A 27,995-nucleotide genomic window follows, 5' to 3' on the forward strand; every position below is an offset into this window, starting at 1 on the left:
TGGGGAAGATTCCAACAAGGGGACATAGCTTCAGAATTGAGGGACAAAGGTTTAGGGGTAACATGAGGGGGAACTTCTTTACTCAGAGGGTTGTGGCTGTATGGAATGGGCTTCCGGTGGAAGTGGTGGAGGCTGGCTCGATTTTATTATTTAAGAGTAAATTGGATAGGTATATGGATAGGAGGGGATTGGAGGGTTATGGTCTGAGTGCAGGTAGATGAGACTAGGTCAGGGAGAATGGTCGGCGTGGACTGGTAGGGCCGGACAGGCCTGTTTCCATGCTGTAGTTGTTATATGTTATATGTTAAGGACAGAATCCCCCTCGTTCTCACCTTCCACCCCACCAGCCAGCGGATCCAACAAATCATCCGCCGACATTTCCGTCACCTACAATGGGACCCCACCACTGGCCATATCTTCCCATCCCCTACGCTCCCTGCGTTCCGCAGAGACCGTTCCCTCCGTAACTCCCTGGTCCACTCGTCCCTTCCTACCCAAACCACCCCAACCCCGGGCACTTTCCCCTGCAACCGCACGAGATGCAACACCTGTCCCTTTACCTCCCCCCTCAACTCCATCCAAGGACCCAAACAGTCTTTCCAGGTGAGACAAAGGTTCACCTGCACCTCCTCCAACCTCATCTATTGCATCCGCTGCTCTAGATGTCAACTTATTTACATCGGCGAAACCAAGTACAGGCTGAACACCTGCGCTCAGTCCGCATTGACCAAACTGATCTCTCAGTGGCCGAGCACTTCAACTCCCCCTCCCATTCCCAGTCTGACCTTTCTGTCATGGGCCTCCTCCAGTGCCCACCGGAAATTGGAGGAACAGCACCTCATATTTCGCTGGGCAGTTTGCAGCCCAGTGGTATGAACATCGACTTCTCCAACTTTAGATAGTTCCTCTGTCCCTCTTTTCCCCTCCTCCTTCCCAGATCTCCCTCTATCTTCTGGTCTCCACCTATATCCTTCCTTTGTCCCGCCCCCCTGACATCAGTCTGAAGAAGGGTCTCGACCCGAAACGTCACACATTCCTTCTCTCCCGTGATGCTGCCTGACCTGCTGAGTTACTCCAGCATTTTGTGAATAAATACCTTCGATTTGTACCAGCATCTGCAGTTATTTTCTTATATATCTATATGTGATAAAGCTGCCCCTCAGTTTCCTTTTAATTCTTTCGCCTTTCACCTGTGTCCTCTGGTTCTAGATTCCCCTACCCTGGACTGTTTTTTTGTCAATGGTATTTGAACATAATGTTAAAGAAATGGAATTGTGTCAGAGATGAGGGAGAATTTTACATAAAATGTCTATGGTCTATTGTGGCCTTAATCTTACAGAATGGAGTATCTGCACCTTGTAGTTATCATCAGTCAATGTACATCCAACATTATATCAAATGTTAGAGTGTTGGAAGCGCAATAGTTTAAAGGAGAGGTGTGGGGCAAGCTTTTCTGCACAGAAGGAACATGATGGAATGCGTTGCCAGGGGTGGTGGTGGAGGCAGATATCATAGTGGTATTTAAGAGGCTCTTAGATAGGCACAGGGATATGCTGGGAACGGAAGGACATGGAGCACATGCAGGCAGAGTAGGTTAGTTAAGTCTTAGCATCATGTTTGGCACAGACTTTGTGGACCGTGTGCTGTACTGTTTTATGTTCTATGTACATTATATGGGTTAGATATTCCATTGGAAGCTCCTTAACACTCCTGTAAATCTCAAAGATGAGTCATGATCTTGCCTAACTTTCCAATATCAAAGTGCTCTGAATTAAAATATGCTGTGTATTCTCTCTCAGATGAGGCAGTAATTGGAAGCAACAAATGCATATATCATGCCATTTTACTGTTGCTTCTGCAGAAGATAACACTGCAATGGCAATAACGGATTGTTTCCCCTATAATGGCGAAGGTTGAGTGGGGAGCTGATAGAGGTATATCAAATGATGAGAGGCACAGATTGGGTCAACACAGACCTTTTATCCTGGCATTGGACCAGAGGGCATAGCTTTCAGCTGAGAGAGGCAACATTTCAAGAAGTGCAGGGCTGGTTTTTTTTTACATAGAGTAGTGGGTGCCTGGAATGTACGACCAGGGTGGTAGTAGAGGCAGATACGATAGAAGATTTGACATAGGCACATGGATATGCAGGGACTGGAGGGATATAGGGCAGGCAGAGGAGATTAAATTAATTTGGCATCATGTTTGGCATGGACTTGTGGGCAGAATGACCTGTTCCTGTACACACATACTGTAAGCTCCAAAGCAATCCCAATTCCAACATGACAGGCCATAATATTAAGTAATGTTTAGGCCTGCCCATTTGACAGGTTCAGTCAACAAATTTACTTGAAAATAGATTCCGATAGCGAACCTGTAATTTGATACGGCAGCTTCCACTCATCTGGTATCTATGTTGCATTATAGATGGCTTTCTTAGCTACCCTTCATCTTTAGCATGTTTAACATGGGTAGCACAACTGTAGAGTTGCTGCCTTAAAGCACCAGACACCAGGGTTCAATCATGACTATGGTCGCTGTCTGTGTGCAGTTTGTGAATTCCCCCCATGACCTTTGTGTGTTTTTTCCGGGTGTTTTGGTTCCCTCCCACACTCCAAAGGCATACAGGTTTGTAGACTAATTGGCTTTGGTAAAATTGTGTAGGATAGTGTTAATCCATGGGGATCTTTGGTTGGCACGGACTCGGTGGGCCGAAGGGCCTATTTCCACACTGTATCTCTAAACTAAACTGCAATGTTAAAGGTCACAAAGTACTGGAGTAACTCATGGCTCCAAACTGGAAACATCACCAGAGATGCTGCCTGAGCCACTCCAGCACTTTGCGTCATTGCGAGTAAATCAGCAGTTGCAGTTCCTTCTTTCTACAACCTCGAGGCCGTTTGTGGGAATCTTCAGTTAACCACTTTGTTGCCGAACTTGATGCATCAACTGGCCCGAGTTAGTGAGGGCAGCAAAGTTTAGCAGTGGGTTTTATGTCTGTGTGTGCTTTCATAGCCGCGAATCCTGAACATCCACTTTTCACTCCAGATTTATTGCATCAGCATAAAAAGGTTCACAGCTACTATGGCGAGATTAAAATTCAACTTTACATATTGGCACAAAATCCCTCTGGAAATAGTCAGCAGACCAGGCAACGTCTGTGGAGAGAGAAACAGAATCAATATCCCTTCAACAAAACTCAAGAACATTCACATCACGCATCTGCTGTGTTGGTTACCCGAAAACACCTACATTTTCCTGCTCACCTTGCCTTGCATCAAACTGCAAGGTCATTGTGGTTAACGGCCTGAATTATGGGCATTAGCTACAGGGACAGATTGAACAAACTTGAATTGTTTTGTCTGGAACGACAGAGATTGAGGGGAAACCTGATATAAGTATATAAAATTATGAGAGGCATAGTTAGGGTAGATAGTCAGAACTTTTTTTCCCCAGGGTGGAAATGTCAAATATCAGAGGCCATAGCTTGGAAGCAAGAGGGGCCAGTTTAAAGGAGATGTACGGGTTGAGTTTTTTTTAATACAGGGGGCGGTGGAGCCTTCAAAGCTGCCAGGGGAGGTGGTGAAGGCAGATGTGATAGTGGAGTTTACAGGTATTACAGGTACCTGTAAACCAGATTACAGGTACCGACAGTCGATCTGCCTCAGTTCTTTCCTACACGATAGTGAAGTTTATGACACTGCCTCAACCCAGTACAATCAGTCTGAAGGAGGGACCCGACCCGAAACGTCACCTATGCATGTTCTCCATAGATGCTGCCTGACCAGCTGAGTCACTCCAGCACATTGTATTACATGACATTTTGCCAGGAATGGGCTATATGATCCAAAGGTTTAGTTTAGTTTATTGTCACATGTACCGAGGTACAGTGAAAAGTTTTTTGTTGCAGTCAGTGGAAGGAATATACATAGTTAAAATCAAACCGTCCAAAGAGAACAGATAAAGGATAAAGGCAGGAGAATGGGGTTGAGAGTGAAAGATGCAACAGCCATGATTGAATGGCGGAGTAGACTCAATGGGCCGAATGGTCTAATTCTGCTCCTACGACATAAATTTAAAGGGTACAACATTTGGTGCAAGATAAAGTCCGAGGGGAGGTCAGAACTGCACTCCAGTTGGTGAGATGACGGTTCAGTTGTGTGATAACAGTTGGGAAGAAACGAGCTATTTTAAAACCAAGCCTTGTCTAAACCAGGCTCTAAGTCATATTTACCTCAAAATGTTAAGCGGCACTTTTGCTCAATCCTTTTCTTTGTTTCTAGATGAAATATCTCACATCTGATTTCCAAGTCCTGATCAGATGGTTCTGGAATAAATTCTATTTCTGTTGTTGAAGAGAACAGGCCACTGGGGGCAATCTGAGGTTGACCATTATGCACAGGTCCTGCATAGGGTTGTTCTCCTTTGAACCACTTCACCTCAATTTCTTGAGGTACATAATCAATCAACGAAACCATGAAAGATGCCACTGTGCTTTCCTCTGGAGATGGTGGTTTGTGTTTGATTTCAGACACAGTGGGGAAATTACCTTAAAATAGAGTAGAATATGCACATATTGAGATGGTCTCATTTTCTACAGTGGATAGTTTAGGTCAGAGATACAGCATGGAAACAGGCTCTTAGGGCTAGCGAGTACACGATGACCATCGCTAGTTGTACATGCTAGTTGTATGTTATCCCATTTTCTCCCTATACACTAGGGGACAATTTACAGAGGTCAATTAACTTTTACTTTAGACTTTGGAGATACAGAGTGGAAACAGGGCTTTCAGCCCACTGAGTCTGTGCCGACCAGCAACCAGCCCATTCACTAGCACTATCCACACACAAGGGACAATTTACAATCAGCCCATTCACTAGCACTATCCACACACAAGGGACAATTTACAACCAGCCCATTCACTAGCACTATCCACACACAAGGGACAATTTACAACCAGCCCATTCACTAGCACTATCCACACACAAGGGACAATTTACAACCAGCCCATTCACTAGCACTATCCACACAAGGGACAATTTACAATCAGCCCATTCACTAGCACTATCCACACAAGGGACAATTTACAACCAGCCCATTCACTAGCACTATCCACACAAGGGACAATTTACAATCAGCCCATTCACTAGCACTATCCACACAAGGGACAATTTACAATCAGCCCATTCACTAGCACTATCCACACAAGGGACAATTTACAATTTTACCAAAGCCAATTAACCTACAAACCTGCAGGTCTTTGAGATGTGGGAGGAAACCCACACGGTCAAGGGGAGAACGTGCAAACTCTGCATAGATGGCACCCGAGGTCAGGATCGAACCCGAGACTCTGGTGCTGCACGGCTGCAACTCCACCTCTGCGCCACACAAATTTTTCTTAACATATAACAACTACAGCACGGAAACAGGCCCGTTCGGCCCTACCAGTCCACGCCGACCATTCTCCCTGACCTAGTCTCATCTACCTGCACTCAGACCATAACCCTCTAATCCCCTCCCATCCATATACCTATCCAATTTACTCTTAAATAATAAAATCGAGCCAGCCTCCACCACTTCCACCGGAAGCCCATTCCATACAGCCACCACCCTCTGAGTAAAGAAGTTACCCCTCATGTTACCCCTAAACTTTTGTCCCTCAATTCTGAAGCTATGTCCCCTTGTTGGAATCTTCCCCACTCTCAAAGGGAAAAGCTTACCCACGTCAACTCTGTCCGTCCCTCTCAAAATTTTAAAAACCTCTATCAAGTCCCCCCTCAACCTTCTACGCTCCAAAGAATAAAAACCCAACCTGTTCAACCTCTCTCTGTAGCTTAAGTGCTGAAACCCAGGCAACATTCTAGTAAATCTCCTCTGTACCCTCTCCATTTTGTCGACATCTTTCCTATAATTTGGCGACCAGAACTGCACACCATACTCCAGATTCGGCCTCACCAATGTCCTGTACAATTTTAACATTACATCCCAACTTCTATACTCGATGCTCTGATTTATAAAGGCAAGCATACCAAATGCCTTCTTCACCACCCTATCCACATGAAATTCCACCTTCAGGGAACAATGCATAGTTATTCCCAGATCCCTCTGTTCCATTGCATTCCTCAATTCCCTACCATTTACCCTGTACATCCTATTTTGATTTGTCCTACCAAAATGCAGCACCTCACACTTATCAGCATTAAACTCCATCTGCCGTCTTTCAGCCCACCCTTCCAAAAGGCCCAAGTCTCTCTGTAGATTTTGAAACTCTACTTCATTACTAACTACACCACCTATCTTAGTATCATCTGCATATTTACTAATCCAATTTGCCACACCATCATCCAGATCATTAATGTAAATGACAAACAACAGTGGACCCAACACAGATCCTTGGGGCACTCCACTAGACACTGGCCTCCAACCTGACATACAATTGTCAACCATTACCCTCTGGTATCTCCCATTCAGCCATTGTTGAATCCATCTTGCAACCTCACAATTAATACCCAATGATTTAACCTACTTAATCGACCTTCCATGTGGAACCTTGTCAAATGCCTTACTGAAGTCCATATAGACAACATCCACAGCCTTGCCCTTATCAATTTCCCTGGTAACCTCTTCAAAAAATTCAAGAAGATTAGTCAAACATGACCTTCCAGGCACAAATCCATGTTGACTGTTTCTAATCAGGCCTTGTTTGTCCAAATAATTATATATATTGTCCCTAAGTATCTTTTCCATTAATTTTCCCACCACAGACGTCAAACTAATAGGTCTATAATTGCTAGGTTTACTTTTAGAACCTTTTTTAAACAAAGGCACAACATGCGCAATGCGCCAATCTTCCGGTACCATCCCCGTTTCTAATGACGTTTGAAATATTTCCGTCATAGCCCCTGCTATTTCTGCACTAACTTCCCTCAATGTCCTAGGGAATATCCTATCAGGACCTGGAGACTTATCCACTTTTATATTTTTCAAAAGTGTCCGTACCTCCTCTTCTTTAATCCTCATAATTTCCATCATTACTCCACTTGTTTCGCTTACCTCACATAATTCAATATCCTTCTCCTCGGTGAATACCGAAGAAAAGAAATTGTTTAATATCTCCCCCATTTCTCCCGGCTCAGCAAATAGCTGTCCACTCTGACTCTCTAATGGACCAATTTTATCCCTCACTATCCTTTTGCTATTGACATATCTGTAGAACCCCTTGGGGTTTACTTTTACATTACTTGCCAAAGCAGCCTCATATCTTTTTTTTGCTTTTCTAATTTCCTTCTTAAGATTCCTTTTACATTCTTTATATTCCTCAAGAACCTTATTTACTCCCTGCCGCTTATATTTATTGTATATCTCCCTCTTTTTCCGAACCAAGTGTCCAATTTCCCTGGAAAACCACGGCTCTTTCAAATTATTATTCTTTCCTTTCCACCGAACAGGGACATAAAGACTCTGTACTCTCAAAATTTCACCTTTAAATATCCTCCATTTCTCTATTATATCCTTTTCATAAAACAAAAAATTCCATTTCACTCCTTTTAAATCCTTTCTCATCTCCTCAAAATTAGCCTTTCTCCAATCCAAAATCTCAACCCTTGGTCCAGATTTGACTTTCTCCATAATGATATTGAAACTAATGGCATTGTGATCACTAGACCCAAAGTGCTCCTCAACACATACCTCCGTCACCTGACCCGTCTCATTTCCTAACAGGAGGTCCAACACTGCCCCTTCTCTGGTAGGCACCTCTACGTATTGCTGCAAAAAACTATCCTGCACACATTTTACAAACTCCAAACCATCCAGCCCTTTAACAGAATGTGATTCCCAGTCTATATACGGAAAATTGAAATCACCCACAATCACTACTCTGTGCTTACTACTAATATCTGCTATCTCCTTACCTATTTGCTCTTCCAATTCTCGTTCCCTATTTGGCGGTCTATAATACACCCCTATAAGTGTTGCTAAACCTTTCTCATTTCTGAGTTCCACCCAAACAGCCTCCCTAGTCGAGCCTTCTAGTCTGTCCTGCCAAAGCACTGCTGTGATATCCTCCCTGACAAGCAATGCCACACCCCCACCTCTTGCCCCACCGATTCTATCACATCTGAAACAATGAAATCCTGGAATATTTAATTGCCAATCGCAACCCTCCTGCAACCATGTTTCACTGATCGCCACAACATCATACTTCCAGATGTCAATCCAGGCTCTAAGCTCATCCACCTTTCTTACAATGCTCCTAGCATTAAAATATACACATTTAAGGGACCCATCATTTCTTATTATCAGTTTATTTCTTTTCCCTTCTTTCTCTCCTACATATTGGGTCTGAGTGTTTCCCTTTTCTGCCTCCTGCCTCACACACTGCCTATTAGCTATCTGTGTTTGAGTCCCTCCCCCCATCAGGTTCACCTACCTGGAAGTGGTAAATATAAGTGTTTGGAAATAACTTCAGGGGTAACTCCATTTTTCACCTCAAAGACAAGTTTCTTGTTGTAATGTAACGCTGTGGGTATCAGCTCCAGACTGGAGCACAGCTGATACCATCCATCTTGATCCTCCTTGGGATCTGTATTCCTGACTCCTTTCACAATAGGTTTATCGTCCATTAGCCAATTGATGGAGATTCTGTTCTGAGCAAAATTGGTCACGTTGCATTTAAGAACAAGTGGCTGGCCATAGAATGGAGTTTCTGGCTCAAGAATGATATCAGAAAGCTTTGGAATTCCTATTAGGAAAAATAAAACAGACAACAGTTTAGATATTGCTCAATTCTATTATGGTGGAGTTTCTGTAAACAAATTTTCCCAGAACATTTACACTCAAACTGGTGTTTAGTTTAGTTTATTGTCACGTGTACCGAGCGAGGTATGGTGCAAAGCTTTTGTTGCGTGCTATACAGTCAGTGGACAGACTATACTTGATTACAATCGAGTCATCCACAGTGTACAGATAGAGGATAAAGGTAGTAACGTGAATATAGTTTAGTGCAAGATAAAGTACAGGAAAGTCCAATCAATGAAAGTCCGAAGGTAGATAGAAGCTCAGGACAGCTCACTAATTGTTGGTAAGATGGTTCAGTTGCCTGATAACAGCACCTCACATTCCACTTACAACCCAATGGAATAAACATTGACTTCTCCAATGCTGGGTAACAATCCTCCTCTCTCTCCCCCCCCCCCCCCCCCACAACATTCTCCCCTTCTCCTCGCTGTCCCCCACACTGGTGCACACCCACTCCTCCTGTTATCTCTCCCCTCCCCCTCTCCCCTTCCCCTCTCCCTCTCCCCCTCTCCCCCCCAAATTCTCCCCTTCTCCTCGCTGTCCCCCACACTGGTGCACACCCACTTCTCCTGTTATCTCTCCCCACCCCCCCTCCCCCTCCCCCCCCCCCACAACATTCTCCCCTTCTCCTCGCTGTCCCCCACACTGGTGCACACCCACTTCTCCTGTTATCTCTCCCCTCCCCCCCCCAACATTCTCCTTCTCCTCGCTGTCCCCCACACTGGTGCACACCCACTTCTCCTGTTATCTCTCCCCACCCCCCCCTCCCCCTCCCCCTCCCCCCCCCCCACAACATTCTCCCCTTCTCCTCGCTGTCCCCCACACTGGTGCACACCCACTTCTCCTGTTATCTCTCCCCTCCCCCCCCCAACATTCTCCCCTTCTCCTCGCTGTCCCCCACACTGGTGCACACCCACTTCTCCTGTTATCTCTCCCCTCCCCTTCCACCTGTATCCCTCCCTTTGGCTTCACATTGCAACGGTTCAAAGGTACAGGTGCACCAACGATTTTCCAGCAAATGGTGGGACAACATCTCCTTTAATTCGGATAAAATTAGGAGAGCGCACTTGAAATCATTACCCCCTCCAGGACATCCCCCCAAAAATGTAGAGCCTCGGCTGGGTGAGACGCCAACCTCGACCTCATCAGGACTTCCGCGGCCAACCGGCAGGTGGCATTTGCCCTTGTGGTCAGCAGATCCGTTCCCATAGCCAACTTCCCAGGCCGGTGCCTCGGCCAATCAGCGGCCTCGGCGGACCGCCCCGGTACTGCTGGAATCCGCACGGAGGCCGTGACCTCTGGTGTTCTGGCAAAACAGGTAATCCAGCAAGGCTCTGGAACCAAGGGTGCCGGAGAAATCAACAGTGGACCTGGAATTTATTGTCACATGTACTCAGCAAGGTGCAGGGAAATCCTTATTTTGCATACAATCTAATAGAATCTGACTATACCTCAACATTAACAAACCTAAGAACAAGAGCATAAGAATAGATTACACTTGATTAATTCTTGATTAGTATGGTGTCAGGGGTTATAGGGAGAAGGCTGGAGAATGGGATTAAGAGGGAGATCAGCCATGATTGAATGGCGGAGTAGACATGATGAGCCCAATGGCCCACACAAGAGTGGCCACATTTCTTAACTAAATTATCCTTCAAATATCAAAGTTCTTTGAAAAAAGACTTTCACTCTCTTCTCTCTTTTTCTGACACTCCTTCAGTTCCTCCGTCACCCTAGGATCTCTGGCCACTAGAACATCTGGGAGATTGTTTGTATCTTCCTTAGTGAAGCCAGATCCAAAGTACCGGTTCAACTCGTCTGCCATTTCCTTGTTCCCCGTAATAAATTCCCCTGCTTCTGTCTTCAAGGGACCCACATTTGCCTCAACTATTTTTTTCCTCTTCACATACCTAAAGAAGCTTTTACTATCCTCCTTTATATTATTGGCTAGCTTACCTTCGTACCTCATCTTTTCGCCCCATATTGCCTTTTTAGTTATCCTCTGTTGCTCTTTAAGAGTCCCAGTCCTCTGGCTTCCCACTCTTTGCTATGTTATACTTCTCTTTTATTTTTATGCTGTCCTTGACTTCCCTTGTCAGACATGGGTGCCTCTTACTCCCCTTAGAATCTTTCCTCCTCTTTGGGATGAATTGATCCTGCAACTTCTGCATTATTCCCAGGAATACCTGCCATTGCTGTTCCACCGTATTCCCTGCTAGGGCCTCCTTCCAGTCAAATCTGGCCAGCTCCTGCCTCATGCCTCTGTAATCCCCTTTGCTATACTGTAATACAGACACTTCTGATTTTCCCTTCTCCCTCTCAATTTGTAGATTAAAACTTATCATATTGTGATCACTGCATCCTAATGGTTCTTTTACCTTGAGTTCCCTTATCAAATCAGGTTCATTACACAACACTAAATCCAGAATTGCCTTCTCCCTGGTAGGCTCCAGTACAAGCTGTTCCAAGAATCCATCTCGGAGGCACTCCACAAACTCTCTTTCCTGGGGTCCATTACCAACCTGTTTTTCCCAAACTACCTGCATTTTGAAATCTCCCATAACCACTGTAGCATTACATTTGCATCAAGCCTATTTTAGCTCTTGATCCAACTTGCACCCTATATCGAGGCTATTGTTTGGGGTCCTGTAGATAACTCCCATTAGGGTCTTTTTACCCTTACAATTCCTCAGTTCTATCCATACTGACTCTACATCTCCTGATTCTATGTCACCCCTTGCAAGGGAGTGAATATCATTCCTCACCAACAGAGCGACCCCACCCCCTCTGCCCACCTGTCTGTCTTTTCGATAGGTCGTATACCCCTGAATATTCCGTTCCCAGCCCTGGTCCTCTTGTAGCCATGTCTCAGTGATTCCCACAACATCATACTTGCCAATGTCTAACTGAGCTTCAAGCTCGTCCAATTTATTTTTTATACTTCGCGCATTTAAATACAACACTTTAACTTCGGTATTCACCTCCCCTCTCACACCGGTCACTATTGGGCCTGACCTTACTCTCTTATCCCATCTAGAACTTTCCTTCCCATTTATTCGAGAGTCATTTACAATTTCTCCTGTATTCGCTTCCCCTTTAACTCCATCTTCATATTCCCAATTTGTCAACCGCTTCCACTACTTAGTTCAAACCCACGCTTGTAGCACTAGCAAACCTGCCTGCCAGAATGTTGGCCCCTTGCTGTTAAGGTGTAACCCGTCCCTTTTGTACAGGTCACCCCTACCCCAGAAGAGATCCCAGTGGTCTAGAAATCTAAATCCCTGCTCCCTGCACCAGCCCCTCAGCCATACATTCATATCCCCGATCTCTCTGTTCCTGCCCTCACTAGCACGAGGTACAGGAAGCTGTCCAGAGACAACCACCCTCGACATCCTCCTTCTCAGTCTTCTTCCTAACTCTCTAAACTCACGTTGCAGTATTGCCTTCCTCTTCCTCCCGATGTCGTTCGTGCCCACGTGCACAACTACTTCCAATTGATCGCCTTCCCTCGCTAGGATGTTCTGAAGCCGCTCCGTGATGTCTTGAACCCTGGCACCAGGGAGGCAACAGACTATCCTCAAGTCCCGCCTGCCGCCACAGAATCTACTGTCTGTACCTCAGACAACGGAGTCATCCACTACTATGGCTCTTCCCGACTTCGGTCTCCCCGGTCGAGTCTCCTTGCTTGGATTAGAGCCACCGACCTGTCCGTCACTCGGACTGGAAGTGTCTTCTGCCCCGACAGCTCCCAAGAGGGTGTACCTGTTTGCAATAGGGGTCTCCTGTAGTCCATGTTTAAAACAGTCTCCCACCTTCGCTCGACCTGGACCCTTGGCGTGACAGCCTCACAGTAGGTCCTGTCCAGGAAACTCTCGTATTCCCGGATGGCCCTGAGGTCATCCAGCTGCTTCTCCAAATCCACCACACGTCCATTCAGGAGCTGCACCTGGACACAGTTCTTGCAGGTGTAGCTCCCAGAAGCTCCAGCGGTGTCCCTACCTTCCCACATCCTGCAGGAAACACACTGTACCAACTTGTCCACCATTACTTTAGTGTCAAAAAACAAATCAGGCTCAAAAACAAGTGTATCCTCCTCACCTCAGCCTCCTCGCCGAAGCCTCGCAGCTAAAGACTCGCACTTTTCTCACAGGGCACTTCCCTCCACAGGGCTGCACCCCTTGTGCAAGCCTTGTTTACATCAGTCACTAAATTGGCTAATTGGCCAATTTACCAAACTTCTAATTTCATTGCTCAGCCAATCCCTGCACTCACTCCTTTCCTGCCTTCCTCTGATGGGCTTGGAGGAATGCGCTTCACTGAATGCCCGCTAGAGTCCCTTTGGCGCTCTTTTTTAAACGGACTTTTACCTGCAATTCACACTCACTTACTTTCAGCCAACAGTTGTCCTTGCTGCTGCTGCTCTCCCGACCTTTACTGAATGACTCTTTTGTCTCCTTTTTATCCCTAACCTTTGTCCACCCATCTGATAATCAAACCCTTCCCGTCACATGTATCCACCTATCACTCGCCAGGCTTTGTCACCTCCTCACCCTTTTTGCTAGCTTTATCCCCCTCCCCCCCCCGACAATCAGTCTGAAGACTGTTCTCCAGAGATGCTGCTGACCCGATGCACTTTGTGTCTTTTTTTGTAAACTTCCATCTGCAGTTCCTTGTGTGTTCAAGAACTTCTATAACCTGATTAAATTCTATTGCAGAATACAATGCTTGGAAGCCCAGGATAACTCATCAGAAAAAACTATTGTGGTAAAAGCTGGAGTAACTCAGTGGGTCAGGCAACATCTCTGGACAACATGGACAGAAGATTTTTCAGTTTACATAGAATAGTACACCAGGGAAATGGGACCTTCGGCCCACATTGTTTGTGTCAAACATGATGCCGAGCTAAACTGATCTCATCTCTTATGTAAATAAACGGGTCCTTTTCAGATTGGCAGGCAGTGGCGAGTGGAGTGCCGCAAGGCTCGGAGTTGGGGCCGCAACTATTTACCATATATATTAATGATTTGGATGAAGGAATTAGAAGTAACACTAGCAAGTTTGCAGATGACACAAATCTCGGTGGCAGTGTGAACCGCGAAGAGGATGTTAGGAGGTTGCAGGGTGACCTGGATAGTGAGTGGGCAGATGCATGGCAGATACAGTATAATGTAGATAAATGTGAGGTTATCCACAAACCTGGCGGCAAAAACCTGGAGGCAGATTATTATCTCAATGGTGTCAGGTTAGGTAAGGGGGAAGTGCAGCGAGACCTGGGTGTCCTTGTACACCAGTCACTGAACGTTGGCGTGCAGGTACAGCAGGCAGTGAAGAAAGCTAATGGCATGTTGCCTTCATAACGAGAGGATTTCAGTATAGGAGTAAAGAGGTTCTTCTGCAGTTGTATAGGACCCTGGTAAGACCACATCTGGAGTATTGTGTACAGTTTTGGTCTCCTAATTTGAGGAAGGACATCCTTGTAATTGAGGCAGTGAAGTAGGTTCACGAGATTGATCCCTGGGATGGCGGGACTGTCATATGAGGAAAGATTGAAAAGATTAGGCTTGTATTCACTGGAGGTTCGAAGGATGAGAGGGGATCTTATAGAGACATATAAAATTAAAAAAGGACTGGACAAGCTAGATGCAGGAAAAATGTTCCCAATGTTGGGGGAGTCCAGAACCAGGGGGCACAGTCTTAGAATAAAGGGGAGGCCATTTAAAACTGAGGTGAGAAGGAACTTTTTCACCCAGAGAGTTGTGAATTTGTGGAATTCTCTGCCACAGAGGCCAGTGGAGGCCAATTCACTGGATGAATTTAAGAGAGAGTTAGAAAGAGCTCTTGGGGCTAGTGGAATCAAGAGATATGGGGAGAAGGCAGGCACGGGTTACTGATTGTGGATGATCAGCCATGATCACAATGAATGGCGGTGCTGGCTTGAAGGGCTGAATGGCCTCCTCCTTCACCTATTTTCTATGTTTCTATGTGAACCCTATCCCTCCATATCCATGTGCCCATCTAAAAGCAATTTAAACGCTGCTATCTGCCTCCACCATCACCCCTGTCAGTGCGTTCCAGGCACCCACCACTCTGTCTAAAAACACTTGCCCTGCACCTCTCCGTTAAAGTTACCACCTCTCACTTCATAGCTATGCCTTGCATTCTTTGCATTTCCACCCTGGGAAATAAGGTTCTGACTGTCTACCCTATCTATGTCGCCATAATATTACATACAGTTGGGACGTTTCTTCAGACAGGAGGAAGAAAAAGGCAGGGAAATCAAACTAGTCCAAGCCACAAAGTAGATGAGATACACGTGATAAGATCATGAGAGGAATAGATCAGGTCCGACTCACAGTCTCTTGCCCAGAGAAAGGGAATCAAGAACCAGAGGACATAGGTTTAAGGAAAATGGGGGAAAGATTTAATAGGAATCTGAGGCGTAACTTTCTCACACAGAGTGGTGGATGTATACAATTCGGTAGGTACTTGGATTGGACAGGTTTAGAGAGATATGGGCCAAACGCAAGCAGGTGGTATTAGTGTAGATGGGACATGGTGGTCGATGTGGGCAAGTTGGGCTGAAGGGCCTGTTTCCAGGCTGTATGACTCTATGACTATATCTCATACCTCCAAGGAGTAAGCTGTGAAAGATCTTAGCAGGTCGATGAGAAGTTGGAGAATGAAGAGCCTCAACTTTTAAATCGATTTGATGATCATCTGGTAAAATTATATACTTCCACCGACTTTCACTGTAGAAGAGGCCAGTGTTTCCATCGATCTCCGGGTCAGTGGATGTGACCTCTTTATCATCAATCCTCTTCTCATTTTTGAACCACTTGAACATAATGTCCCTTGGATAGAAGCCACGTGCACCGCACGAGATTGTTGTCAGATCTCCTGGCTTGGGGTATTGTGGTTGAATTTTCATGTCGTCCATTAATGGAGAAGATACTGCAAAAAACAACTCTTGGATAGAATGCAACACAAAAGCAACTGCAGATGCTCGTTCATGCCAACGATAGACATAAAATTGACATGGAGTGAATGTGGAAAGGATGTTTTCACTTGTAGGAGAGCCACAGCCTCAGAATAAAAAGATGTATTTTTTCAAAGGAGATGAGGAAGAATTTATTTAGTCAGAGTGTGGTGAATCTGTGGAATTCTATGACACAGACGGCTGTGGAGGCCAAGTCAATGGAAATTTTTAAGGTGGAGATTTCAGATTCTTGATTAGTACGGGTGTCAGAAGTTATGGGGAGAAGGCAGGAGAATTGGGTTGAAAGGGAAAGATAGATCAACTATGATTCAATGACGAAGTAGACTTGATGGGCTGAATGGCCTAATGAAATGGCAGTAGTAACTCAGCGGGTCAGGCAGCATCTCTGGAGAACCTGGATAGATGACGTTTCGGATTGGGACTGACGATAAGTGATGTTTTGGGTCTGGACCTATCTATTTTCTCCAGAGGTGTTGCCCGACCCACTGAGTTCCTCCAGCACTTTGTGTTTGTCACTAATTCTTGCAATTTAAGATTGGAACTTGGAACTTATAGAGGTGTATAAAATCATGAGAGGAAGTTTGCTGATGATACAACATCTTAATGAAGATGGTTGTGAACGATTGCAGCAGGATCTGGATCGATAGGCCAGGTGGGCAGAGAAATGGTTGATGATTTAATAGAGAAGTGTGAGGTGTTGCATTTTGGGACGTCGAACAAAGGCAAGAGGTGAGACCGCATTTGGAATATTGTGCTCAGTTCTGGGCACCATGTTATGGGAAAGATATTGTCAAACTTGAAAGGGTTCAGAGGTGATTTACGAGGATGTTATCAGGACCAGAGGGTGTGAGCTACAGGGAGAGGTTGAGTAGGCTGGGTCTCTATTCCATGGAGCGTAGGAGGATGGGGGGAGATCTTATAGAGGTATACAAAATCATAAGAGGAATAGATCGGGTAGTTGCACAGTCTCTTACCCAGAGTAGGGGAATCGAGGACCAGAGGTCATAGGTTCAAGGTGAAGGGGAAAAGATTTAATAGGAATCTGAGAGGTAACTTTTTCACACAAAGGGTGGTGGGTGTATGGAACAAGCTGCCAGAGGTGGGGCGGGGACTATCCCAACATTTAAGAAGCAGTTAGACAGGTACATGGATAGGACAGGTTTGGAGGGATATGGACCATTCGCAAGCAGGTGGGACTAGTGTTGCTGGGACATGTTGGCTGGTGTGGGCAAGTTGGGCCGAAGGGCCCGTTTCCCTGCGCTATCATTCTATGACTGTAGGTAAATTACCAAAAATGGACGACGATGTTTTATAATGAAATCTTTCAAAATAAAAACAAAATAAAACATTTCCTTACTCAGTTTATCCAATTTGCGGCCAGTTCCTTTTGTGCCTATGATACTTTCATGCTGTAATTTGCAGGTTAATATCTTTCCAAGGTCTTCTCTTGCAGGGATGAAGTTGAACTGATCTGTGAAGCTGTAACGACCATCAGCTCCTAAGGTGGGTCCAGTTTCAGCTTTAGTTTCCTGCATTAGTTTGTTATCCATTTTCCAACTAACTTTAATGTTCTTTGGGAAGAAGGAATATATCCTACAGGTTGAAACAACAAATTCTTCTGCAATCGGGATTTCTGGCTCCAACTTAATGTCTTCACATTTTGGGATTGCTGAAGAGAAAGGGAAGGAGAAAGAAGCTGTAAAAGGTTCAGACATTCTGCAGAGATTCTTGTTCAAGTCATAGAGTCATACAACACGGAAATAGGCCCTTCAGCCAAACCTGTCCACAACCAAGATGCCCCATCTAAGCTCATCCCATTCATACAGTATCCATGTATCTGTTCAAGTGTCTTTGAAATATTGTCATAGTACCTGCCTCAACTACCTCCACTGGCACTCTTTCCATACACCCAACATCTTCCGATTGAAAAAGTTTCCCCTCAGATTTCTACTAAATCTTGCCCCTCTCACTTTAAACCTATGCCCTCTGGTTTGTTGATTCCCCTATCCTGTGTAAAAGACGCCTCTATAAGATCAGCCTTCAGCCTCCTGTGCTTCAAAGAATAAAGTCCTAGCCTGCTCAAACTCCCCCTATAGCTCAGGCCCTCAAGACCCGGCAACATCCATGTAAATCTTCCCTTCACTCCTTGCAGCTTAGTAACGTCCTTCCTACAGCAGGGTGACCAAAGTTGAACAAGGTACACTAAATGTTGCCTCACCAACATCTTGTACAACTGTAACATAACATCTCAACTTCTATCCTCAATATCATGACAAATGAAGGCCAATGTACCAAAATCCTTCTTTACCACCCTATCTACCTACGACACTGCTTTCAGGGAACAACACACTTGCACTCCTAGATCCCTCTGATCTACAACATTCCCCAGGGCCCTACCTTTCATTGTGAAGATTCTGCCTTGGTTTAATTTCCCAAATATGCAGCACCTTGCACTTTAGACTTAGGATACAGAGTGGAAATAGGCCCTTCAGCCAACCGAGTCCATGCTGACCATCGATCACCCCATACGCTACCACAATCCGATACACTCGGGACAATTTACAATAGTCAACTCACCTGCACACCTGTAGGTCTTTGAAGTATGGGAGACCAGAGCACCCAGAGAAAACCCACACAATCACAAGGAGAACAGACAAACTGTATTTATCTGCATTAAAGTCCATTAGCTATTCCACAGCCCAAAAGCCAAATGTGATTTTTGATAATCATCTTCACTGTCTACGGTACCACCTACTTTGAAAGGGTCATTAAAAAGTGTTGATATTAGGCCTGATTGGAAATTGGCAGCACGTTCATCTGAATTATTACCCCGATGCCTGGTCTAATCTGCAGATAGATTTGGTTAAAGCCATTTTGCCCGAAACTTGTTGGTCTCCCAGCACGGCCTTCTTGGCATGATGCCGACTGGCACATTCCAGACTGTAGGAGTACGTGCTAAGGGGAAGAGCTTGCTTCCATTGTATCCTACAATCCATAGTAGGAATAGAGAAATTCTGACAGTACCTTTTACATCTAGTTTGACCTGATGTTGTGTTTTTGAAGTCGTAGCCGGATGTTCAACTTCACAAAAGTACACTGCGTCATGGTCTTCAAGGATCGTTGGTGTAAATATTAGGAAACTGGTGACATTATAAGTATTGTCTTCGTTGGTCAACTCATTTAGAGAGTGGGAATATTTGGGTAGATCCGTTTCCCCACCAGCAATGACATCTTTGCTTCCAAACAGACTTCTCACAATTTCTTTCAATCCCATGTCTTTGTTGGGTTTTTGATACCAAGTGATGACCAGTGGTCTTGGCTTAAATCCATCAATAGGACAAGACAAAGCAATCATCTCTTCATGAATAATGTGAGGGGGAGCGAGAATATTGGTCATCTTTGGTGCAACTGTTTTTATTTAAGAAAGGAAAAAGGAGAGAAGATTTCATGATTTTAGAATTGACAGTGCATTGTATAAAGCTTGCTAAGTTTATATAGTCTAGTGCAGTTGAGATGTAACTGCAATCCAGCCATTTTAACAGACACCGCACACACTAGTAACATTTACTTCATAGTATTTCAGATTATTCATGAGATATACTTACAGAAAGGACGGCTAATTTAAAAGGATATAGTTAAAACAGAATAAATTGGGCGTCACAGCTGGTAGAGCTACATGGTTGGTGCAGACCTGGTGGGTGGAAGAACCTGTTTCCGTGCTGTATCTCTAAACTAAACTCCATTTTACCTGAGATAATGACTTAGTAAGACGCTTTTATAAACAGAAATTATTGTTTTCTTGACATCATTTAGTCTTCTTTAGAAACACAGCATGCAAACAGGCCCTTCAGCCCAACAAATCCATACCAACCAGACTGAAGAAGGGTCTTAGCCCGAAACGTCACCCATTCCTTCTCTCCTGAGATGCTGCCTGACCTGCTGAGTTACTCCAGCATTTTGTGATACCTTCGATTTGTACCAGCACCTGCAGTTATTTCCCTACATACAAGAGGCAATTTACAGAGAGCCAATTAACCTACAACCCGCACATCTTTGGAATATGGGATGAAACCGGAGTACCCGGAGAAAACCCAGGGTCACAGGGAGAACGTGCAGACTCCACACAGACAGCACCCCAGGTCAAACTCCGGGCCTCTGTCGCTGTGAGGCAGCAGCTCTACCTGCTGCATCACTGTGCCGCACTGTATACTTACTTCCTTCAACTTTCAATTGGATGGATTTAGTAATAGGCTTTCCAAGAGTGCTATGTGAAACGTGAAGAGAGAGGACAGTTCCATCATCTTTATTTATATCAGGGATGAATATAACTTTGCATATCGCATTGGACCGGCCATCATGTGTGGCAGCTGTCATCTCAATGTGGAAAGACTCCTTTGCAGAGTTGCAGTTGTAGAGAAGTCTTTGCTGGTCAATCGCCTCAGATGCTTGCGGCTGGCCTGGTGCAGAGCTCCACTGGAAAATCTCACTTTGATTTCCCCCCACTCTTTGTAGAAAACAACAAAGCGAAATGTTTGCAGGCTTATATCCTGATATCTGACAAGTCAGAACAGTTTCTTCCAAATGGATAATGTGTGGTGGTTTGGCGATTTCAGACACTTTAGGAGACACTAGAAAAAAACATTGATGTTATTCTTCCTTTGGAAAAGGTTGATGTCACTTTAAAAGTATCAGAACAAATTCATCATCTATCTACATAAAAAACATCCACTGGAATAAATATGGATGTAAGAACACCTGGCTTAATATCTCATTACAGTTTAGGTATCTCCACATTTATAAAAAACATGAGAATCTGTAAGTAGATCAGAGACAAACATAAAGCCCAGGATATGGAAAAATGCATCTAAATCAGGATGCAATAAAAAAGAAATGCAGAGATCAAAAATGCTGGTGTACCTCAAGAACAAAGAAAGATCATCCTATTAAAGTCAGACGTTAATAGAAATTAATGGATGAGGAGAGATGCGTCCAGATGTGGGAGAGTCTAGGACAAGAGGAAACAGCCTCAGAATAAAAAGATGCGCCTTTAGAAAGGAATCACAAACCTATCAATTTCTGTTTTAAAAATACCCAATGACTTGGCCTCCACAACTGTCTATAGCAATGAATTCCACAGATTCACCACCCTCTGGCTAAAGAAATTCTTCCTCATCTCCATTCTAAAGGAACATCCTTTTACTCTGAGGCTGTGCCCGCTGGTCCTGAACTCTCCCAATACCGGAAGCATCCTCTCCATGTCCACTCTATCTACCTAACTAACGTTTTCCAGGAGATCAGCTATTATCTGACAGTTCACATTCAGTCGAGGCAATGTAGTGAATAAATGCATGAAACATAGAACAGAGTACAGCACAGGAACAGGCCCATCGGCCCATAATGCTCATGCCAAACATGATGCCAAGATAAAGTAATCGGCTCTGCCTGCACGTGATCCTAACCCTCCCTCCACACCCTGCATATTCACGTGCCTATCTAAAACACCACTATCGAATCTGCCCCCACCAAAACCCCTGGCAGCGCATTCCAGGCACCCCCCAACACACCTCTGTGTAAAAATAATTGCTGCCCACATCTCCATAAAACTTTGCCCCTGTCATCTTAAAGTTATGCCCTCTAGTCTTTGACATGTACATCCTGGGGATAACGTTCTCATTATCTATGCTTCACATCATTTTTACAATTTCTATCAGATCTTTCCTCGGCCTTTGACGCTCTAGTGAAAATAATCAAAGTTTGTCCAATCTTTCCATTTAATGTCATCTAACGCAGGCAGCATTGTGTTAAAGCTCCACATCCTTCCTGTAAAGGGGTTACCACAACTGCACGCAATATTCCAAATATGGCCTAGCCCAAGTCCTATAAAGCTGCAACATGACACTCTTACACCTCTTACACTCAATGTCGAGTCCGATGTCGGCAAGCATTCTACACCATACCATGTTGAACACAGAAAAAGATCTTAGGATAAAAGTGTTTTGAATGTTCAAGTGTCCAATACAGGGAAGGATACTTTACCTTTTCTAAATTTTTTTAGATACATTAAAAATCCAACGCCCATGATCAAGGAACACAGCAGTATACTAGCAATAACACAGCCTGTTATTATTCCCCCTGGTACAACGATTTCTGGCTCTGCAAGAAAAAAAGTTTTAATAACAATTAGCAAAAATAAAATTACATTCATTTCACAAGACTAGTTCCAAACCAACTACATCGATAGAGTAGCACAGCGGTAGATTTGCTTTCTCACAGTGGCAGAGACAAAGTAAAGCTTTTCACTGTACCTCAGTACAAATGACAATCAACGAAACTAAACCTAGGTTCGATCCTGACTACGGGTGCTAACTGCGCGGAGCATGTCCGCTGTCCCTGTGACCTCGTAGGTTTCCTCTGGGTGCTCCGGTTTCCTCCCACATGTCAGAGTCGTGTGGGTCAGTGGGTTCATTGTATTCTGTAAATTTTCCCTTGTGTGTTGGATGCAAAAGTGGAATAACATAGAACAAATGTACATAGTTGACATGGATTCGGCGGGCCGAAGGGTCAGTTTCCACGCTGTATCTCTGAACTAAGCTAAGCTAAGCTAAGCTAAACTAGTATTCCCCATTGGATCTGGGATATTTTGCTTCAGACAACTCTCTCAAATTTGACGTATTTAATGAATTTGCTTTGTAGCGATGCTTCACAACTTAGTGTGTCTGGTCTCTATTGAAAATGAATGCCCACCACAATTAGTTTTTGTCTCAAACGTCCAGATTTTGTGCTCCAAACTGCTTGCATTAAAATGCAAGACCTGAAGAGTCCTGACCCGAGACGTTGCCCATCCATGTTTTCCAGAGATGTAGTAACCCGAGTTACTCCAATACAACCAACACCAAACATATACCAGTAAAGGAGCTTTGAATTTCAGCTTAAAACCAGATGATTACAAAATCGGGGGACATAAGTTTAAGGTGGTAGGGGAAAAATTTAATGGGAACTTGAGGGACAACTTTTTTTCCCACACAGAGGGCGGCGGGTTTATGGAACGAGCTGCCAGAAGAGGTAGTTGAGGCAGGTGCAATAATTACATTTAAAAGACACTTGGACAGGTACATGGATAGGAAAGGTTGAGAGGGACATGGACCAAACGTGGGCAGGTGGGACTAGCGTAGATGAGGCATCTTGATCAGCACAGGCAAGTTTGACCAAAGGGCCTGTTTCCTTGCTGCAGATGTTGGCTTGCACAAAAAAATGCCCCCTAGTGCGTGTATGGAGTGGATAAGAAAGTGGGATAACATAGAGCTTGTGTGAGCCCATCTCCATGCCATATCTTTCAATCAATCAATCAGACAATACGTACAGGAGTAGGCCATTCAGCCCTTCGAACCAGCACTGCCATTTAATGTGATCATGGCTGATCATTCACAATCAGTACCCCGTTCCTGCCTTCCCCCCATACCTCCTGACTCCACCATCATTAAGAGCTCTATTTAGCTCTCTCTTGAAAGTATCCAGAAAATTGGCCTCCACTGCTTTCTGCGGCAGAGAATTCCACAGATTTACAACTCTGACTGAAAAAGTTTTTCCTCATCTCCGTTCTAAATAGTCTACCCCTTATTCTTAAACTGTGGCCCCTGGTTCTGGACTACCCCAACACTGGGAACATGTTTCCTGCCTCTAACGTGTCTAATCCCTTAATCATCTTATATGTTTCGATAAGACCCCTCTCATCCTTCTAAATTCCAGCATCCTCCTCACAGTTCACACTGCCACCCAGCTTTGTGTCATCCGCAAATTTGCTAATGTTACTTTTAATCCCTTCATCTAAGTCATTAATGTATATTAATAGCTGCGGTCCCAGCACCGAGCCTTGCGGTACCCCACTAGTCACTGCCTGCCATTCTGAAAGGGACCCGTTAATCCATACTCTTTGTTTCCTGCCTGCCAACCAATTTTCTATCCATGTCAGCATCCTACCCACAATACCATCAGTTAGAGTCATAGAGTCATACAGCACAGAAAAATGCCCTTCAGCCCAACGTCCATATTGTCCAACCTGCCAGACTAACCTGCCCACATTTGGCCCATCGATGGTCAGTGTGGATTCGGTGCGGTCGAAGGGCCTGTTTCCACACTATCTCTATAACTAAAATGAAACTTACCTCTGACAGTCAGATGGATGGTCAACTCTGTGCCCTGACCAAGTGATCTGTGTCTCACCAAGCAGACATACGTGTTCCCATCGTCCTGGAGTGTTGGACGTAGCCTCATGCGGCTCGACACATTGTAGGTTCCATCTGCATTTCTAACAGGAGATCCTGTGCAAATGTGGTCCAGGACCTTCTGTTCTCCACTCTTTGATTTCTTCAGCCAGCTTATCTGAATTGCCAAGGGGTAAAATGCAGTACTGTCACATTTCACCGATTTCTCCGTCCCATTCTCAATTATGATAGCAGTTGCGGATAAACTCATTCGTGGTTTAGCTGTAAAGATAATAATCAATGTTAGTCATGGAGTCATGCAGTGTGGAAACAGGCCCTTCGGCCCAATCGGCCCACACGAGCCAGCATGTCCCATAGGCATTTGATATTAGTGGACATTTAAAAAAATCTTTAAATCCAAATCAAGTAATGAGTGCATTGAATGAGTAATGAGTAACATTGAAACGTTTAGTTTTGTTTGGAACTTGTGTCTCTCTCTGGCGCTGTAAGGCAGCAAATCTATCACTGTGCCATCCACAGCCTGTCCCCACAGTCAGCTAGAATGCCGATGTGAAGAACTGCAGGTGCTGGTTTACAAAAAAAGACACGAATTGTTGGAGTATCTCAGTGGGTCAGGCAGCATCTCTGGGGAATGTGGGCAGGTGATGTTTTGAGTCGGGACACTTGGGTTTCTCCAGCATTTTGTGTCCTTTTCAGGGTAGAAAGTTGACTGGATTAGGTGGTATTAGCTACAAGGAGGTTGCACAGATTTGGATTGTTTTCTCTGGAATGTCGGAGGATGCGGAGAGACCTGGTGCAGATGTGTGGGGCACTTTTTTGTTTTAGTTTACAGGTGTATCGCTACACTGCTTGCAACTATATATATAAAGATTGAGTGAATAATTTTTCGTGATCTGTTTCAAAGAGTAGATTGTCAGAATGTTTTATCCTTGGATGAAAATGTCAAAGACTATAACGCCTAGATTTAAGGTGAGAGTAGCAAAGTTTAAGAGATTCTATGTATTTCTATGTATCTATGAGATGTGGGGGGAGTTTTTTTTCATGCAGAGAGTGGTGGGTGCCTGGAACATGCTGCCACAGGAGTGGTGAAGGGAAATATGACAGGTTTTTAGAAAGGCACATGGGACTGGAGGGATAAGGATCATGTGCAGGCAGAGGAGATTAGTTTAACTTGGCATTGTGTTTGACATGGACATTGTGGGCTGAAGGGCCTGTCCCTATATTGTACTGTACTGCTCTGTGTAACTGCAGGAGTAATTGTATAGAGGCCAAATATATTAGACCGGACTTTAGAGATACAGCGTGGAAACAGGTCCTTCAGCCCACCGAGTCCACGCCGACCAGCAATCACTCCGTACTATCCTACACAGTGGGGACAATTTAACAATTTTACCAAAGGCAATTAACTTACAAAACTGCACATGTTTGGAGTGTGGAGGAAACCGACCCGGGGAAAACCCACGCAGTCTTTAGTTTAAAGATACAGCGCGGAAACTGGCCCTTTCGGCCTACCAGGTCCGCGCCGACCAGCGATCCCCGCACACTAACACTATCCTATACCCACTAGAGACAATTTTTACATTTACCAAGACAATTAACCTACAAACCTGTACGTCTTTGGCGTGTGGGAGGAAACCGAAGATCGCGGAGAAAACCCACGCAGGTCACGGTGAGAACGTACAAACTCCGTACAGACAGCACCCGTAGTCGGGATTGAACCCGGGTCTCCGGCTCTGCATTCACTGTAAGGCAGCAGCACTATCCGCTGCACCACCGTGCTGCCCACAGGGAGAACGTACAAACCCCACACTGACGAAGTCAGGATCAAACCCGGGTCTTTGGAGTGTGAGACAGCAGCACTATCCGCTGCACCACTGTGCTCGTCTGAAATAATTGTTCATTGTTTTTACCTGAAACAGCCATTGAAGATTTGCCGATTCCCTGGTCTGGGCTGATGAAGACGACGCAGGTATAATCTCCTTCTTCATTAAATTGCACAAGTGGGAGGAAGAGAGAGGCAATTCCCTTCTTTAACTCATCATCAAAAATGGCAGCACCTTTCCTGTAAGGTGTATGCTTTCCTCTTCTGAATGTATACACTTCCTCCCTGGTGGAAGCCCCCAACCTTTTGAGGTACCAGATGACACCGACATTTTGAAGGTTGATTTCACTGGTCTTATAACCAGACACTCGGCATTCTAGCAAGACATCTTTATTCACAAGGACTTCCACTATTCTTGAATTCATTGACACAACCAGATCTCCTGTTTCTGCATTCAAAGAAAAACAAGTTGCTAGTCGACAAACAAATCACCGAACAAAAAGGTAAGAAACAATTTTTAGAGAATTTTGCCAGCAGTGTGAAAATTTACTTTAGAGATAGAGTGGAAACAGCCCGTTCAGCCCATCGAGTCCGTGCCGACCAGCGATACACCAGCACTATCCTGGTGAATCTGTGGGATTCTTTGCCACAGAAGACTGTGGATGCCAAGTTAGTGGATATATTTAAGGCAGAGATTGATAGATTTTTTATTTGTATGGGTGTCAGTTATGGGGAGAAGGCAGGAGAATGGGGTTAGTAGGGAGATAGATCAGCCGTGATTGAATGGCGGAGTAGACTTGATGGACCGAATGGCCTAATTCTTCTATCACTTATGATCTCCTGATCCTACACACTTGGGACAATTTATACGAAACTGCACATCTTTGGAGAGTGGGGGGAAACCAGATCACCCGGGGAAAACCCATGCAGTCACAGGGAGAGCGTACAAACTACGTCCACACAGCACTTGAAAATGTATCATATGTATATACTTCAGCAAAATAACCCCAGATATTTTAATTCATTTGTTGAAAAACATTGCCCCTCAGGTTCCTATTAAATCTTTCTCCCCCTCACCTTAAACCTATGTGGTTCTTGATTCCCCCACTCTGTGCAAGAGTGTATATTTATCTATTTCCCTCATGATCGTATACACCTCTATAAGATCACCCCTCAGCCTCCCGCGCTCCAAGTCCCAGCCTGCCAAACCTCTCCCTTCAGCTCTGTGCACTGGTGTGAGTGTGCACTGGTGTGAGTGTACACTGGTGTGAGTGTGCACTGGTGTGTGTGTGCACTGGTGTGAGTGTACACTGGTGCGAGTGTGCACTGGAGTGTGTGTGCACTGGAGTGACTGTGAGTATGCAATTGAACGAGGTGCACTGGAGCAAGTGTGTACACTGGTGTGTGTGCACTGGAGTGAGTGTGCACTGGAGTGGGTGTGCACTGGAGTGAGTGTGAGTATGCAATGGAACGAGGTGCACTGGAGCAAGTGTGTACACTGGTGTGAGTGTGCACTGGAGTGAGTGTGCACTGGAGTGGGTGTGCACTGGTGTGGGTGTGCACTGGTGTGGGTGTGCACTGGAGTGGGTGTGCACTGGTGTGGGTGTGCACTGGTGTGGGTGTGCACTGGTGTGGGTGTGCATTGCTTGGTGAAGGGTCGCGTCCCCGCCCCGCCCCGTCTTACCTGCAGCCCCGAGCAGGGCGAGCACAACGAGGAGCCCCGGCCACAAGTCGCCACGGCCCGGCATGGCCGCTCTTCACCCCCACACCAGCCCCGACCCTGGGAACCCCCACACCCGCCTGTCTTCACCCCGGAACCCCGGCAGCGCCCAAACCTCCGCGCTCTTTACTTTCACTTTCACTTTCACCCGCACTCTGACGCTGGGCGGGCGGGCGGGCGGGTGGGGAGAGCGCGGGGAGAGCGCGGCTTTGTCCGCCCCCGGCTCCACAGGCGATGGGCAACCACACTCACAGCACCAGCACACACACACACACTGATATACACACTGATACACACACTGATACACACACTGATACACACACTGATACACACACTGATATACACACACACACACTGAAATACACACACACACACACTGAAATACACACACACACACTGATATACACACACACACACTGATACACACACACACT

The 27,995-nt window shown here is 45.2% G+C and overlaps 1 protein-coding gene across 1 annotated transcript; it reads right to left on the reverse strand.

Moving 5' to 3' along the window:
• Positions 1-560: 560 nt before the first annotated feature.
• On the reverse strand, positions 561-27,643 carry LOC144602189 (uncharacterized). The gene is made up of 11 exons (XM_078414927.1): positions 27,526-27,643; positions 25,930-26,289; positions 23,960-24,280; positions 21,834-21,950; positions 20,012-20,425; positions 18,822-19,205; positions 17,155-17,466; positions 15,428-15,751; positions 8,433-8,744; positions 4,235-4,549; positions 561-3,158 (listed from the first exon to the last, which is right to left on the reverse strand). Exons 1-10 carry the CDS (start codon positions 27,587-27,589, stop codon positions 4,236-4,238), a joined length of 2,922 nt encoding a protein of 973 aa, XP_078271053.1. The 5' UTR covers positions 27,590-27,643; the 3' UTR covers positions 561-3,158; position 4,235.
• Positions 27,644-27,995: the final 352 nt, after the last annotated feature.

This window comes from Rhinoraja longicauda, chromosome 18 (genome assembly GCF_053455715.1).
Source record: "Rhinoraja longicauda isolate Sanriku21f chromosome 18, sRhiLon1.1, whole genome shotgun sequence".
NCBI classification, from domain to species: domain Eukaryota; kingdom Metazoa; phylum Chordata; class Chondrichthyes; order Rajiformes; family Arhynchobatidae; genus Rhinoraja; species Rhinoraja longicauda.

Excerpts from the sequence above, each read along its gene's own strand:
- LOC144602189 (XM_078414927.1), bottom strand. The coding sequence starts at position 27,589 with ATGCCGGGCCGTGGCGACTTGTGGCCGGGGCTCCTCGTTGTGCTCGCC. Across the intron at positions 20,426-21,833 it reads TCTAAAAAAATTTAGAAAAG|TGTCTCCTAAAGTGTCTGAA; the intron begins GTAAAGTATCCT and ends GTTTTTTTCTAG. Across the intron at positions 4,550-8,432 it reads CTTATATTTACCACTTCCAG|GTAATTTCCCCACTGTGTCT; the intron begins GTAGGTGAACCT and ends CTCTATTTTAAG.